The sequence below is a fragment of the Stegodyphus dumicola genome, chromosome 8 (genome assembly GCF_044657685.1).
Source record: "Stegodyphus dumicola isolate Sdum_Otavi_A_Nest chromosome 8, ASM4465768v1".
NCBI classification, from domain to species: domain Eukaryota; kingdom Metazoa; phylum Arthropoda; class Arachnida; order Araneae; family Eresidae; genus Stegodyphus; species Stegodyphus dumicola.
In genome coordinates this window covers 109,313,526-109,332,115 of record NC_140775.1, presented here as the reverse complement: position 1 = coordinate 109,332,115, position 18,590 = coordinate 109,313,526, and the positions used below count along the sequence as shown (strand labels likewise).

Here is an 18,590-nt window from a genome sequence, read left to right as displayed (position 1 = left end):
ACAAATTCTATATCATTCGAGTCTTAAAAGCAATTATGAAATTATAAATCTTGCGTTGCGGCAAGTCGTTTCTTGAGCTGTCTAAAAAATATCGAACGTTTTTTAAGCAAACACTTGTGCAAATGCTAGCAGAGGCTTTATTAAAGCGCGCGTTCTTAAAATGCAAATTATTGCTGTGATGAGAAACGGATAAGAAAAGCCTTAAAATTTAAAGTAGCTGATGCTCGATAAATGAAACAAAACAGGAAAGATCATTTTAAAATCGGCAAAAAATCAGGTAATGTTTCCTCATTGAAAGCCCATAAATTGTGAAATTTTATACATTATTTTTGACTGTATATTAATCATATTCTAACTTTTAATATTATTTCACATTTTATATGCTATGTGGTACAATTAAATAGCGGTTATTCTGGAGGTCGGTGTGGCAATTCAGATATTCTTCCTTGCTTTACGTCAATTTGACTTGTGAAAAGCTTTTATTATTTCGCAAAAATGAGGAAACCTCATATATAAATTTGACCATTAACTATATCAAAATTAAAAGTAGAAAGCCTTGATGTACAAACTGATAAAATGTTTATTACAAAGCTTTAGATAAATATGCAATATGTGAACATATACCTAACTTTCAAATACCTATCTTGTTTGTTTTATACACTTATCTGTGCCTCGGTCTATATTTTTAATTTGCGTAATAGCTTTTTGGGCCAGCTAATTAAATCTTAAATAGCTTCCTATTTTTAAACTTTATAATTCTCTTGTGTTTAAACTGACTTTGTTTACCTTTTAAACATTAAATTTTACTAAAAAAATTTTTTTTCGGACAATTTAAATTTCTATTCTAGAAAGACTTTCATTTACTCTCAGCTAATGCGTGCAGATGTAAAACAGCAATATGTAACCAATTATACGTTGATAAAGAGCACTTTAGCCTGTGTCCTCGAAATGTTATCTCTTGTGAAAACAAATTACAACAAACATTGACAAACGAGAAATTTATTTTAACATCAAAACAAATATATATGTCACTGATCACTATAACAAAATAATGTGATATTTACAAAATGAGTGAATTTACCTACATATTATGAATTTAACAATTATAAGATAGATTATTACACATATACAAAGAAGACTAGATAGTTCTATAATTTAGTCACAGTATGACCAAAATGAAGGTATTGGTACATTATATGGTATTGTATAATACATCTGTCTCCAAAATTAATGGCAACAGATATATATGAACGTTTTAAAACCTTGCAATATTGATTTTCAAGAAACGCGTCGGAGGAGAGAAACAATTTTTTAAACGCGCATTTTGATATTTCTAGAAAACATCAGATATTAAGTTGTTATGTAAAATCATGTAAATACTAAAAAGCTGTTTTATTTAATACAACAAGGAACATTTCGATATTTATTCACATGGCTGAAAATTAATTTTACATTCTACAGGTTTTGAAAAATAGTGCAAAAACTTTTACAAGTAAAAACAGTACTTTTTTTTCACTATGAATTTACACATATTAGTTATTTATATTACATTTAGGTTTTTAGATGTTTGAATTATAATGAAAAAGTGCATATTGTCTTCGATATAATGATTTCGTAGAAGATTAATTAAAGAAAATAGGCAAGATAATCAGGTTAAGCATGGGAAAAAAACATGAAAACTACGTGTAGCTTCTTTCAAGCACAATAAAAACAAGTCCATGACGAATTGCTTGCGTTCAATGATCTTATCCGCTGAACATTCGATTGACAAATCTATATTCAGTTTAAGAGGAGGCGGAACTAGAATAAAATCGCTACTTTTTTTCTTTCTGTTATCCATCATTTTTTCTAGCACATAATCTTTTCCACCTTAAATTGCGTTTGCTTTCTAAAACTAGAAAACTCGTCAGGCAGCCGAGATGTGAAAGCCTGAAACATTGCTATTTCGGCCATGTTCCATTCCCAGGTACTGTTTTACTCCTTTCTAAAAGGAATACAGGCCAATTTTCGGTAAAATCTTCCACTACAGCCTTCCTCTCTATTAGCTAACAGCATTAATATGGTGCTAAGGTTAAATAATTCAGAAATAAAAAGCTGCAAATCTTTAAAATCAGCACTGTAAAGCACTAGTTTGTTGAAATTTACTAATCCAGATTGCTCTTCATTCTAGCCAAATAGAATTAAGCTTGCTGTTAATTTATTGATACGTTTTTAACATTGTCATCGAAAAAAAATATGAAAGATAATGCAGTATACAGTACAAAGTCCGAAATCCGGAGATGTCGGGACTTCGGCGATTCTCGATTTTTCAGGGTATTAAAACACCACTTTAAATGTAATAAGATGACACATAAAAATTATAAAATTAAAAATATGAAACAGTAGTGTATGAAGTAATGGAGCAGCTATGAACTTAAGGGAATAAATATTTGGGGGGGGAATCTATATTTTATTTGTTAACTTTAAAAATTTCTTTCAAGGTGCTAATACTTTCTCTTTAATTCTATATATAGACATAATTTCTTGTTCAATTACGAAGTCCCATTGGTCAAGTCCTGTAATTCCCGCGTTGAGAATTCCCACTAAATTTTCAATCGGAATTTATTCGTTCTCAACAACCTGTCTGTCACTTTCTTCGTTAACGGTATTTTCTTGATTTAGAACCATACCTTACTACACCTTTCGTTAGTTTATCGATCATTCCAATGAAAAACTTCTGTTATATCATCTTCACTTGTTACTTTCCCACGTGCCCTCCAGCGGTAAAGTCGCTGAACACTTGGTAGTTCGGTTCGAAGTTCGAATACTGCGAACGGCCTGGCTGTATGGGTTCGTGGTTTTCCTCATGTGTAACGTGTGTACGAGCCAGTTTCCCTTAGATAGTCCTCCACAAAGGCATCCCTCATCTTAGGCAAATAGCCCTCGAGGCTCTGTCGTAATTACAAAAACCTAATCCTACTTCCCCACATTTCTTCAATAATTCAATTAACTGGAAAATTTCGCTTTTTATTTGCGACATCTGAACACCTACTAAAGTTGAACACTTCTGTGTTGTTCTGCTAAACTTTGTCTTGCTTCGATCGCTGGCTGACGAAGTTAAGCCGGCATTTTATTAGTTATTATAATTATGCCTATTTCTCTCACATGCTCATGCACTTTGCTGAGTTCCGAATAAATAAATTCCCGGGTATACTCAAGTTTTATCCAGAGCCTGCACTAGATATTTTGCAGCCCGTTGTACTCTCTGCAGGTCCAAAATTCTGCTGCCAAGCACCTCCCCAAACTCTAAAGTTTTGCGTCCCAGTGCCTTAAAGATTCTGCTATCCCTTAATTTTATTACTCGATGCTTCTCCAAATTCGAAAAATTTTGCCTCCTCTAAGATCTGCCGCCCGATGCGGCTGCACCAAATCTGGTACCGTCTTGGGCTCATTTGAATAGCAAATCAGGTACTCTCAATTCAAACAGCACTAAATATAATCTTTTAGCCTACGAGTATAACTTACAGAATCCCCCCCCCCCATAGAAAGCAACTTCTGCTAAATTTCTCCTCGTTATCACACTCAACGCTTAACAGCTTAAAAGGTGAAATATCTTCAAGCGTACATGGCAACATAAAAGGTTGCCATGTTCTTTGGCATTCAGTTACTAATATTTAAAAAAAATGTTTGAACATTTCTCAAGCTGCAGTGTGTTGACGATCACGCGGTGGTAAAAGCAAAAAATAATAAATAATGATTCGGTAGGTTGGCCCCAGTGCCGAAGAGAAATTTAAAACTGGTACTCCACATGTTTTATTATGAAAACGTATGAAGTGCTTAAACGTAAAGCATAAAAAAAATGTGTTGCTGGTAAACCAGAGGTCTGGATTTTAGATCATTCCGGATACTGAACGTCTGGATTTCGGATACTGTACTGTAGAAATTTTCGATTAAGTTGCATTTAAATTTCTGCATCTCAATTGAATTTGCTTTTCCACAACTATTAGCTAGTGGCTGATAGACAAATTTTCTGTTTGGTTCTGTATTTCACTTAATTTTTCGTTTACAAAATTTTTCTTTTTTGTTTAAAAAAAAAATTAATTTTTTTCTATTTATTAATTACTTCAATTTTCTTATTTTGTACTATTTGGTACTATAATGACTTAATGTTGACTTCAAATTGTAATTCCTAGTTTTTACTTTATTAGCATTTTTGATAGGAGTATTCCCATTCCATTAATTTGATTGTATTGTTAATTTCATTATTTTGTATTTCAAATTAGTTTATAGAGTTCACTAGGATAACTCCTGTGTGAAAACTAGTGGCAGCAAGTAAATGCGATTAAGCCACGCGAACCAGCAATACTCAGGGAGCAGACGCTTAAGCAGCAGAGGTGAAGGCCAAATAGCCTAATTCTCCCTTTTATACTGAACCTCGGTTTTTAAACTATTCCTTCAAAGTGGAATTTGCCTTCCTTCACGCGCGCTACTAAATTTAAATATTCTGGCACTGACAATTAGGGGAATGGAGGCGTTTAGGAAAGAATAACAAATTACATGAAATTGGTTATTTAAAATAAATATAAATCCCTACAAGGTGTAAAAAATTAGCCAGAATAAACAAATTTACAAAACTGGTTTCATAGTTAAAGGACTGTCAATAAAAATCAATTAATTATATTGTTTTATTTTAGCAAGATAATAGTTTAGTTGAATATTGTTCATTTTAGTCGAAATGCGTTATGAGGTATTTAGGCAAAAAAGAAAATAATTCCACTAATTTTACCAATGGATGCTTTACATCTTGTTTTACAGAAATAAAAGTGCTTTATATTTTTTAAACTGAACAAAATAAAACAAAAATCATTTTCTTTTCTGCAGAATAATAAATAAGCATTTTGTATAAAGAGGAAATAAAATAATCCATTTATTATCATAATTGATTTTTTGGATACCCGAATAGAATATGGCCATAGATATTCTAGATATTTCAAATTTTGATATTAAAATTTTTTGAGCTAATTTATTTGCCAGCTTCCCAATTTTAACTGCACCATATCTGAATTTTCAACAACATATTCTGTAGCAAAACCAAATGATAACAGAAATGATGAATATGGGTCACAATACATGAAATGGAATGAATGAGGACTAAAAAATAAGCTCAAGTTTAGCCTGTTAGTATGCATAATTTCAAACTGCTAAAATAATTTTTACATTTAATATTAAAAAATATTTACTCCACAAGTTGGAAAAAAATAAGCCTAATAATACTATTCTTGTGGGTAAAATTTCACACACACACACACACAAAAAAAATAAAATAAAAATAAAAAAAATAAATAAGAAAAAAGAAAAAAGAAAAAAAAATAAATAAAAATAATAATAATAAAATAAAAAAAAATAAACACCTAATTCTCTATCAATCTTTTTTACAGAAGGCTTTTAGAAACAGGAATGTAAATTTTAAAGCTAAATACACCTAACTGTATTTTTGCAAGGCAGATAAGTAGTTAAAATAAATCGAGTAAAAAAAAGTTTTCCAAAATTGAAGCTTGGTTATACGTGTAAAAATGTAGAATTAAAAATACTGTTTTTAAAAAAAATCTTTAAATTTAAATTTGATTTTAACCATTTAATACTTTTTTAATTTCATAAACTTACAAAAAATCATTTTACTTGTATTTTATAATTACATTTAGCTACTTAATTTCAAAGCAATTCCAAATTTCGCTGTACCTATTTTTTCATAAATATATTCTTCTTATTGACTCAATCCTTTCTACAGCCTATTCTTATTCAACATTAACTTAAATTAGTTTTACTAAATGAACTTAAGATAGAAAATTAAAATAAAGTTTTGATTTTTTTTTTTTTTAACCTTTAATGTAACTTGGCTACTCAGTTCTTTCAGGATTTTAGTTCTCAGAATATACATTTTCAAAAGCAGAACTACAACTCTTCTCACAGACGACTACTTCTGAAATTATATTCCTAGAAACTACGATGAAGAATATGATTGATAGTCACATTCTAAAAAGATCAAGATCATATAGAACCAAGGGCAGTTATCTTAGGAAGATTTTACAAAAATTTTACCTTAAGTTTCATTATTATGAAAGTTAATTCTAAGAATATATCAACTTAGTCACAAAAATCCAACTTCAAACACTAAAATCACAAAAATCATATCATAAATAGCAAACACAATGACATTTTTAAGATATATAGAAACAGCATATTATATCAAGATTGATACATTATAAAACACATTACAAATAAAGCTACACATTATACTAAGCTGTGCATATCATAAAATAAATACTCCAAACAAAAAGTTTTTTTTTCTCTTTTTCTGTGCACTTTAAAAAAAAACTGGCCCTAACATGTTTTAAGTTTAATATTAAGCATTTCTTTATATGTTACCGTGAAAGACCGAAATTGGAGAATGTCGGAGAATGTCAACATTCACCAAATACGTCGGTGAAAGATCGAATATTTCTTTACATTCTTGTACATTCGGACCCTCCCAGGTGTATGTCGACAATCACAGATATGATCTGGTGTAGGTCGAAAAGAGAGGAGTATATGTACGCGCTGCCATTCCAAAAGGAAGTGTTCCACAAATAAATGCAGTTGTAAAATCAAGGGCCTCTTGTGCAATTCAAAGCGTCATAATAGTTTAAGTTGTTGCAATAAATAAGATTTGAATCACATAATTTCATAATAAAGTTTAATATAATCACATAATAAAGTTTATAACTTCTATTATTTTCCTTTCTGATTTTGAATGTACTGTGTGTTTTAAGTTCTTATACTGAGTCTCAAGTGCGTTTTTTCGTGAATGAATTACGGAGAAGGAAATATAATATTCTTATATGTTCAACATTCACCGGTGAAAGTCGACATTCTCCAGATTTCGGTCTTTCACCGTAACATATATATAAATTAATGCTATGAAATGAAAAATATTTTTCGTTATTTCATGATTGGTAAAAAACACCAAATTATGCTTCTATAAAAAGAAATACAAAAATAAGTTCTTGGCTGGGAATGTTTTGAAACACATATTAACCCCTTAACTGCCGCGGGCGTATATATATGCCTTGCTCAGCCGATGCGTTAACTGCCCCAGGCGTATATATATGCCTTGCTCAGCCGATGCGTTAACTGCCCCAGGCGTATATATACGTCCTTCCAAACTGCTATCATTTGCTTTGCGCTGCTACACCTAAAATTATTCGCAAAGTTAACGCATCGGCTGCGCATCTGGGGCAGTTAACGCATCGGCTGAGTTAAGGGGTTAATAACACTAATAAATATTAGATTCAAAAGAATTGATGAAAAACACACTATACAAAAGTACCACAAATCTGATATTAATGAACTTTATATTTCCTGTTATTTGAAGACTAATGTACTTCCAACAACAAAAAATATGCTATCGATGTGTGAAGACAGTACTAGGTACATTATATATTACACAGTCTAGTTCACCAGTAACAATAAAACAGTCAACACAGGTGATAAATAAGTCCTCGCTAATTAGATATTTACTGTACCACAGAAAATGAAACCGTAATGTTCCTATTCATTGAATGTTCTAATGCTGATTTTGAAATGTTGCTGTTCACAAATTCTTAGAGTCCTAAACTGCGTTTTGTCAGATGCATCATGCAACTTTATTTAAGAGAAACCTTCTGGCACAATCGGCATATTTGTCTTCTTCATAATCATGATAATCATGATGCCATCTAGTTCATTAAAATATTTACATGGAAAAATGCCAATACAATATGCTTTTTAAACTTAAGCTTCAGCAATCATTTCACTCATCATATGCGATCTGTAAACATGTCGATTGCAGTTCGATTTCGTGGTGAACTCTTGGTCACAGTTTTTACAGCTATATGGCTTATCACCAGTGTGTGTCAATAGATGACGCTGGAAAGAACTTTCCCACGGAAAAGTCTTATTACAAAAATTGCACTGAATGCTTTTCTTATGTCTGCTGTAAGAACTTTCCCTTTTCCCATTTTCATCAAGCGAAGAAAAATAGATTTTTTCGTCATAGTCATACTTTCTTTTGGATAACATTGAAGTATCTGAAGTGCGATTGATCAAATCACAGTTTTCTGCTTCTTTTAAATATTGCTGAACTTTTTTAGAATTGGCTGTGCTTATTACAGATGAAACGCTAGCAAGGTCAACATTCTCTGAACCATTTTCAACATCTACACCATACATGTTTCTCATTTCGTAATCTTTGGATTTGCCCGGATTTCCATTCATGATGCATTCTGCTTTTCTTAAAGCGAGATTCAATACATTATTGCTACCGCTGCCGTTAGCTTTAGTATTCAGGACACCACGCAAAGCATCCCTTGTTTCATCTGATACCATTGATGATGAATTTGACTTTACAGAGTCATTTGAGAGAGATGGAATGTAATTTCTACTTCTGGCTGGCCTGGCATATTCTCGGTGTTTGTTTTTGATGTGTCTTTCTTTGTTTGATTTTAGAGTAAAAGAAGCATCGCAATAATCACATTTAACACATTTAGTCTTTGGATTTCGCGAAAGTTTTATGTTATCTTTAATGGAATATTCTACATTTTCATAACCTTGATTATTGCTTTCTATGGGAAGACTAATACTAATATTTTTATGTGGTAAAAAAGCACAGCTGTTATCAACCACTGTTGGACACGGAAGAGTAGACAAATTTTGGGTTAAACACATCAGTGGGGAGCTGGCTGGTGCGGACTCAGAGACAGGAATTTGACTTTCATTTTGTAGTGTTTTAATTGGGGAAACAATGAGTTGATCAAAACGTGTAAACTCAGAAAATCTCGTTACTACAGGCGAACTATGTGCAGGTTGAATATCAGGCCGTGTGTCATTAACTGCACAATGCACAGGGTGAATATCAGATTGACTATCATTAATTCCAAACGGTGATAAAATGTTTGAATTACTTGTAGCACTGACTTCACTCATGTACTGAAACGGTGAACTATGAGCAGGTTGGATATTAGACAATAATTTTTCAGCAATAGAAGGCACTGAACTCAATGGTTTGCTTGTGGAACTTAAATAACTTTCTTCTATTGAAAATCTACTTGGGATTGAACTCTTCGAACTCAAATCCATAGCTCGAAGTGAAAGATCCAATGGTAATTCTTGATGCACTACACTCTGGGATAATTTCACCAAACATTGAGCAGCATATACTCTATCATCTTCAGTAGAAGAGTTTTGAACATCAACCTCTTCAAAGTGTGAAACTTCACCACTATTGGAACTATCAGTTCCAACGTTCTGCAATTCTTCAGCAAACGGCTTTTCCATATATTCTTCACTGTTATTCACTTCTCCTGTTTCATATTGTACTGGATGTGATGACATATTAACAACAATTCGTTCCTTTACCATTATGCATTCAGGATGTTGCTTAGAGATATGCCTTGTACAATTATTTTTTGTTGAAAATCCTAAGCTGCATATTTGGCAAAGAAATGGCTTATAGAGACAACTGTTACTGACCGACCTTAAATGGTGACGCAAAACTCTATTATTCTTGAAATCCGTGTTGCAGTATTTACAAACAGTTTCTGTGCTACTACTGTCATTTGTAGCATTAACTGAAGCTCCAGATTCTGACATATTCGGATTATAAATTACAGCATCAGCTGCTTGGCTTTCTGACAGTTCGTGCTTCTTTTTAACATGCCTAATGCTGTTGGCTTTTGTGGTGAAAGCGAAATCGCACAGACTGCATTTGAATGGACGCTCTCCATTGTGAGTCAACATATGTCTTGTAAGAGTGCTCCTATCAGAACTCTGGTAAGAGCAGAATGAACATTGATACGGCTGACCGGACTGTGAATGAGATTTGGCATGTTGCTTCAGCTCTCGTGAAGTAGGAAAATTAAACTGGCACTGCTTACAGCTGAACTTAAGTTCAGGCTCTAACTGCTCCTTACTCTCAAAATTAATTTTCATACCCTCTAAGCTTTCCTGGACAGAAACCACCTTATTTACACTTGTAGATGTGTCAGTACTGTTATTAGATGCACTACTTTCAACAGCAGGCAAGTCGACTGTCAGCTCAACTGAATGTTCTGAGGAAGAAGTCTGCGAAGTTGTCATGCAGGGAACAGATGAAGTAAGAGAGATAATGGATGGAATATCAGCTAGATCATTACTAGTTTCAGCAACAGTTAGTTCTCCCTCAACATTTTCAGAATCATCAGAAAATAGTGAGCAAGATTCTTCAGGTTGTGGCACACCTTCAGAAGATGATTTTACTGAAACATGAGCCAGCAAGCCTAATGTTGCCATAAAAGTATCTTTTTCAACTTTTAAGCTGGATGATGGTTTCAGATTCTTGTAGTCATCCATACAATTGTGCTTCAACCACTGATGATCCTTAAGCTCTTTAAGAGAGGCAAAATCACAACGACATATATAGCAGAATGTGTCTGCTTTATGCCCAGCTTCATGTAGACCAAGCGACCGCTTGCAAGGAAATGCTAAACCACAAAAACATTTAAAAGTTATTGAGGTGTTGTTAGGACACCTCGGATGCTCTTCACAAGCATTCCTTGCTAGCAATGGAAAATTCTTGGAAGAAAACTCATAATCTTTTGACATGCCTTGAAAGCCAGCTGGAGGAGATTCCTCTTCACTTTGTGACTCGCAATGAGTACAAGAATGAATTTCGTAAGATTTATAATTAGTTGATACAACTTTACAAGAAGGACACGTTATAGCGTCATCGGGATGGATTTCCATGTGCAGCTGAAACAATTCTAGAGACATGCACATTTCGAAACAAACAGGACATGTGAATACTTCACTTGCTTCTCCTGTTCTCTTTTTAAAAGCAAATCTTTTGGCAGTTCTTTCAACATCATTTTCACTGTTCTCTGGAATAAGATAAGTCTCTAAATCTGACTGCTTTCTTTTAACTGGCGAAAATTTTTTAGATTGCTTATCATTCTCTGACACAGGTCCATAACTGTCATTCTTGGGGGTACATTGTGCACCATGGGAATTACGCATGTGGCGACGCATATTCCCACTAGTAGTAAAAGAAACTGGACATAGTTTGCATTTAAATGGACGTTTGCCTGAATGCACATACATGTGACGATCCAAAGAACTTGCAGAGCTCAAAGTTTTGTTACATTCCTTACATTTATGACGACTGCTGTGTTTCTTGACATGGATGGTGAAGGAGTTATTATCAGGAAACACCTTACCACAGAACTGGCACTTAACACTGTCGGCTGTTTTCGCCCCATCTGCAAGCCTGTACTCCTGAGAAACGAAAAACAGAAAGAAATTATCTCCCCGTCATAATAATAAAAGCAAAGGCGCAGCATGAATAGTTTAAAATAATAATGAAAGATACAGAATTATTATTATTATTACACAACATTTCCTATTTTTATTTTTTATAATTAATTATTTCTCAAATGATTTATCATCTGCTCCTAAAGCAGGGTAATAATTTAATTGTTTAGAATTCATGAATAATTTTTTCCTTCACAAATTAGAGTAAATCCACGAATTTTCGATTTCTTCCTATTATTGTTTAATGTTTTGCTAGTGTTAAATTATTTTTCATATTCAAATAACATAAATAGGCTTCTTTAGACTTTTAGTGATTCTACAGATTAATTCTATTCCAAAATAAAAACTTAAAACTTTAAAGTTTTCCCCAATTTATTCAAGGTCAAGTGGAAAACACTAATCACTGAACACTGAGTTTGACACAGCAAGTTCAAATTCTAATGAATAATACAGCTGCATGATTATTTCCGTGTTTTTGTGCATGTATGATTTGAAAACAAGAGTGTATGTTTTACAAAGTCCTTCTCGAATGCACCCATCTCCAAGCATTTGCATGCTTTACCATAACTGATGATAAAAACATTAAAAAAAAAAGTACATCTTCAGACTTCTCAAATCGATAAAATTTTTCTTTCCAAGTTACATAAAGTTGTTTTTCATTACTTGTCAGCATTGACAAATTTCCAATGCAAAATCATTATCCTTAAGACACAATAACACGCCGAATTAATACTAATTCAGAAGTCAAACAACAAAAATCAGCGTTATATTTACCAAATTTTCACAGGACTAGTTTCGATGGTTTTACCGAACCACCATCTTCAGCTGCAAAACTGCAAATGAACCAGATAGGAAATAATGATTAGATAAGATAAGAAAGCCTGGACAAAAATAAGCAAGTGGCGCCATCTGTTGGTTAAACCAACAGTTATCCAAACATCTGTTGGTTTAACCAACAAATGGCGCCACTTGCTTATTCTGCAAATGCGCCATCTGTTGGTTAAACCAACAGTTATCCAAACATCTGTTGGTTTAACCAACAAATGGCGCCACTTGCTTATTCTTGTCCAGGCTTTCTTATCTTATCTAATCATTATTTCCTATCTGGTTCATTTGCAGTTTTGCAGCTGAAGATGGTGGTTCGGTAAAACCATCGAAACTAGTCCTGTGAAAATTTGGTAAATATAACGCTGATTTTTGTTGTTTGACTTCTGAATTAGTCATTATCCTTAATTTTAAAATGCGCTATAGGATGAAAAAGGTATATATGTACAATAAAATATACAAAGAAGCCATCAACTTAAACGAAAATCTTGTTCTCTATAACGAGATTGATACTCTTCCAGAATCTAACCGAATGGTAATTCCAATGTAAAAAATACTTAATGCAAAGATTATTTGACTATGAATCAGTTACTTTCGTTGCTGTTTTTTTATCTGGCAAACTAATTTTTAGAAACTGTTTACGCAAATTGTAACCGAAGATATTCTCAGGCTTCCTACTGCAAATCAGCCTTTTTGGAACTGGCTTAGCAAGTCAATTGATTTACTTACGAATATTCACAATGAGCGACATTTATAGCGACATCATTAAATTATTTATTTTATATATTTTATACGTAATTCATTCGCTTCAGTTCCTCTATAAATGAAACTGATATTTAAAATTCAGCAGGACTCCAACTGTTCTAATCGCTTGTCATTTTTCTAGTTCTATTTTGTTTTAACTTACTGATACATTTTTAACTTCAAATTTAATAGCCTTGTGATTTTTCTAGTTCTATTTTATTTTAACTTACTGATACATTTTTAACTTCAAATTTAATAGCCTTGTGATTTTCTAGTTCTATTTTATTTTAACTTACTGATACATTTTTAACTTCAAATTTAATAGCCTGCATTACGCTCTCGGTATTATGATTTTACGTTAGTAAAAAGACAATGACTCAGAGTGGTAAAATGCGCTTGAAAGACATGAAATGAAAAACGATCTTCATATATATTTATCAAATAACATTGAAAACCATATCTATATTCAGAATATTACATAGAATTTTCAGTTTGAAGTTGATTTTAGAAAACTTTTAAATACAAACCTTTCGTAAAGTTTTGTCAGGACAATGGAACTTCATTTTTTCTTGAAGATCTATAGATTAAAAAAAAAATCTAATTAACAGCCTAGATGCAAATAGCATCATGCATTTGTTTCAAAATACTTAATAAAAATACAAAATTGCAAACTATATTTAAACATCACTTCCGTCTTGGCAAAGAATACAATAAACATGCTAAATGCTAGCTTACTAAACTCAAAGGTGTGGAGTTTTTTTCTAATAAATCAGGAGAATTATCACAAGGATAAAAATTTTAAATGAAAATATTCAGAAAGGAACTAATATAAAAGTATTTATAGGGAGGAGAAAACCTTTACTATCTGTACCTTTTAACATAAAAATACTCGTAGTACCTGAATCAATGCACAACAGCAAACAGTGCTAGACTTTGTTTTCTCTAAGAAACAAGCATTGTGATTTTGATCAAAGCAAAACAGTTGTAAATATTGGTCTATTTTTGTTAAGAAAAATTTTAATTATACGTAATTTTTTTCTAAATAAATATTTAAGATCATCTGTCCTTCTGAACGTCGAAATTGAAAAACTGCAATAACAAAAAGTATATTCATAAATGTATTGCATTTCCTTGAGGAAATAATTCAAGAAAAATCGTCTGTGTAAAATTTTGAAAAATGCATGAGTATCTTTCTTCGATGACATAGCTAAGACAAGAGATTGCAAATTCTTTGACTATTATTTGAGGCACGTCTTGTTTCGAGACGATAGAAAGCAAAGAACTTGTATTTGTGCTCATTAGCTAAATAAAACTAGATGATGCTGATTGCAAAACTAGAGCACAACGTTTTCAAACACGCGCAACGGTAGCGTGCCGTAGAACTAATGGTGAAACAGCTTTGTTTTGCTTTTAAAAATAATCCAGAAAAAAGCCAAGCAATTTCAGTAAGAAATTTCCGGGTGCAAATAACGAAATATTTTAAGCTTAGCTATCGTAAGAAATTTCAAACATAACAGACTGTCTTCAGAAATATGTCGAAAGAGAATTTCCCGCATCAATACGGATAGCTGGTACACCTGCAATATTCTCTGACTTTTAATCGGTTCCTATTAACTTCTGCCAAAATCTTTTTTAAAACTGTAGCTATAAATGGTTTCTCCAGCGATTCGTTAAATCTACATCCCCTCTTTTCGGGTTGTGCATAGCGTGCGTGTGTCTGTGTATGAATGTAATAGAATATTATGTGATATTAGAAATTCGTAAGGAAGAAATTGAGAGCATTTAAAATACCCATTCTTATGGTAAAAGCTTCATTCTAATCTTATTTACTAGTGCATTGACTGCACTTATTTTTAAAACTGGCAGAGAAACGTTTACTATAATCAAAAGACGGTTTTAACGCCCTTGTTATGTTACCTGGAACAAAATCGCTTGTATTTCACATGTTTTAACAATACTGAATGGCTTGAACAAATTTGCTACTACAATTAAGCCACAAAAAAATTCGTGCAAAAGAAAGAAAAATATATCACTTTAGTAAAGCGGAATGAAGCTCAGCAGCGGCCAAGCCGTGAAATCGCTCGGTTTAAATTAAAGGACACTATGTACTTCAAAAATGTTCATTGGTACATTAATAATCAAAAACAAAAAATAATATGAACAGCATCAAAGAATTTTGCATTATCGTTGAAGTGACGTCATTCGAATCATTTAATACTAAACTGAATTTTCGAGAGAAAGGACCAACCTGGACTTGGAATCGGTTGACTGTCTCTCGTCTGCTTTTCAGATGCTGGCTTACTACGTGAACAGAGAGTCATGGATATTGATGTGAAAGTTTCTCAACCCAGCAAGCAATTTGAAGCCGAATGGCGGTAAAAATGGTCACAGTTATGGAAAACGCTTCACCTAACAGAACATTAATAATCTTATTAGAAAAATACATTGAATTATACAAGAGAAAAAGTTTAGCATAGATATGAGAAAATCTTTCTAATCAAGAGTTCCATAAATTAAGTTGGAGTTCAATTTGTATTTAAGCATATAAGTACTATATGATTCTTAATTTGTCATTTATTCAACATCATGTACACTAAAACTAGCTCAAACTATTATAACTGTCAAACAGACTCCAGGTGAGGAAAGATCATGTTATTAAATACTAGCATAAGTAAATTAAAATATGTAAAAATGACATATAAAATAAAGAAAAACTGAGATAAAATTCTAACTTAATTTTAAATGGTACCTCAAGTGTCGTTTGGTTATTCCCTTTTCTCTCTCTGTATATAAATACTTATAATAAATATTTATGAAAAGAGCTGCCCAAAAATTTATCCTGGCCAAAGGATTATTATATAACGTGTGTGAAACACGCACTTGAATAATAACAAATGTGAAAGTTAAATCTCTTACCTAATTATAATTAAACAGAAACTTTTATCAACTAATAGTAATGATGCGATGTTATGCGCTTCTATTAAGAAATATAACAATTTTACCAGTATTAATCTGGTCATTCAATCACATTTTTTTCGCGGTTGCGTCTGTCCAGCTAGCACGTAGTCTGTCACTTTACCACCACCACCACTTGTGATGCTGAGAATATGTGAATGTACTTTGTAATTACAGAATAATGCGCGTGGCTCTTAAACCGGCCGTAATAGTGTCATCTTTATAAGCATCCAGCTATCATCATCTATGTAAACCCGAAACTTCATCACACTTGCAAATATAGATGTAGGTTTACTTTCATGATATAAAAGGAAATATTTAACAACATGAGCTTCCATTATACTGATAGCGCCGGCACCTTATAGAATACCTATTCGTTTTGCAGAATGACGGGCAATGTATGAAACGATTAACTATCATACATTTTCTAGGCATTCTATAGAATGCCAAATGACAAGCCGGCAAAGATAAAATACATCTGCGATTCGTTTCGAATATCTATGCATTTAATACGTAATCCCTATATTCAACACATTCACTCAATAATTCCATATTTTTCGTACATTTTCATACGTTTCTTTCTTTAATACGAAAGACATAAATTTTGTTTTGCACAACTTTCATTTTTCTTTATATATTCTGAATAAAAGTTTTTTTAATGGCACTCTCATTATTTTTCAAAATAACATTTTTATTTTTGAGGAGTGCACGTCTTTTAAATAATAGCCTAGCCATGATCTTTTTTCCTTATTTTGTCTAAATATCATTCGTCATTCAACAGAATGTTCAGGTATTATGAACAATGCCTAGAGAGAAAGTATATAATAATTCTTCTGTTTCATACTTTGCAAGGTATTTTATAATATATATATATTACATATATAAAATACATGTAATATATGTAAATAAAATATATATAAAGTACATGTAATATATGTAAATAAAATATATATAAAGTACATGTAATATATGTAAATAAAATATATATAAAGTACATGTAATATATGTAAATAAAATATATATAAAATATATGAAACAGGTATTCTATAGAAAGGCGGCGTTTGATACATTGCCGGTAACATAAACATAAAATAAAAGACGCAAATTATCGCAAATATAATATTTTTTTCTTTCATGTTTTATTTTTGTCCCCCTCCTTATACAAAAACTCACATTATTTATTTATTTACTTATTTGCACATTTCTCTCCCACGCGTATTTTCCCCTTAAAAAACGGGGTGGGGGAGAATAAGCGAGCAATTATGGTATATAATTATTAATGAAGAAGAATGGAGCTGCAATGTCTTCAAAACACCAGTCATTAACTCCATAATGAAATTACCATCAATACGCATAGGTTCAGGAAATTGTGAACAGTGCAGCTCCCCTCATTTCTTCCAGAATTGTAACGCGAAAAACATACGAAATCCGCAACGAAATAAAACAAAAATCGAAGAAAAAGGCTCGCAAAACATAAAGCGAAAACTTTAAATAGAGAACGGGTAGGAACCGAATGATTTCGATTCCTAGTAGCATAACGCTACATGCAGAAAAGGTGTACCATCTAAACAAGGTCACCAGGCTGGCAAAAGCAGATGATTCATTCAGATTATCTCGGATTGTTTTAGTATCTTTTCTGTCAACTGTAGCCTATTTAAAATGCGCAGCATCCGGAACATCAGATTTTTTTCTGTCTTCAAAAGGATTTGATCCTCAACAGAATGTCTTTGTTAAATCTTATTAGCGATGCCATACTTTCTAAGAAAAAGTACATTTATAAAGCTATTTAAATATCAGAAATGTCATTAGGGAAATTTGTCCAAAATTTCCAGCCCCCCCCTTTTTTTTTCTTTTCATATCTATTTTAGGTTAGTAAAAACGGCAAAAAAAAAGTACAGAAATACACAAAAAATATATATTTAAAAATTATGTCGCTTATAATGAGATCAATAGGCAATTAATAAACTTGTCAATAATGAAATAATGCTCTAGAATATATAATTAGAAATCTTATGCTACAAAATTATCAATAATTAACTTCGAATTAATTTTAGAAGACATACAATTTCAAAGCCTAACTGAAAAATAATCTGGTATAATGTACATTCATTCCTCCCTGATGTATTTCCTTCTTTTGGAGAGGGGGATTATTTCGTTATGATTTGAGCATTGCCTAGGAAACGCCCACTAAATCACCAGATGGCGTTCTACTGCCTCAAAAGCATTCACCTCTTCAAAGACAAGAAAACTGCTATAAGCATTTGAATTGGCGATTTTTCCTTCGCATTCATGTGCGTCATAAATAATATAGTATATCAGCATTTCAAATCAATTTTAATTCAACAAAATGAATGGATTATGTAAAACTATAAATTCTGATGGTATGAATAATAGCAGCATTTATTACATTAATAGTGTAAATTACATTTTCTCGTGTTAGAATAATAATAAATATTGTACACAGTTTTCGGATGTATTTGTTATAATGAAAGTACTTAAACTTACTAAAAGAGGCAATGGATTAGTTAAATTGCATATTAAAAAAATTTTAAACATTATTTTCGTTTAATAAGACTTAAAAAAAGTTTTCATTTTATAATTTATTTTGCTGAAATACAATTAACTGAGAGCCTCCCCTCCTCCTAAATTTTAGCCTCAAAATATTCCTAAGCAAGAAAATTCTCTTTACATCCATTTTTAATAAAATCAAGTGCAATTTTATTAAA

The 18,590-nt window shown here is 32.0% G+C and overlaps 1 protein-coding gene across 2 annotated transcripts in view; it reads right to left on the bottom strand.

Annotated features, from left to right (window-relative positions):
- Window positions 1-983: 983 nt before the first annotated feature.
- The window catches only part of LOC118186902 (uncharacterized), a 106,903-nt gene continuing 89,296 nt past the window's right edge, over window positions 984-18,590 (bottom strand). For both annotated transcript variants that reach the window (XM_085822255.1, XM_035357071.2), the window contains exons 3-5: window positions 15,158-15,318; window positions 13,437-13,486; window positions 984-11,304 (exon numbers count right to left, since the gene is read on the bottom strand). In XM_085822255.1, coding sequence (XP_085678381.1) covers window positions 7,789-11,304; window positions 13,437-13,486; window positions 15,158-15,230 — 3,639 coding nt within the window. In that variant the 5' untranslated portion in view covers window positions 15,231-15,318 and the 3' untranslated portion in view covers window positions 984-7,788. The remainder of the gene's footprint in view (window positions 11,305-13,436; window positions 13,487-15,157; window positions 15,319-18,590) is intronic.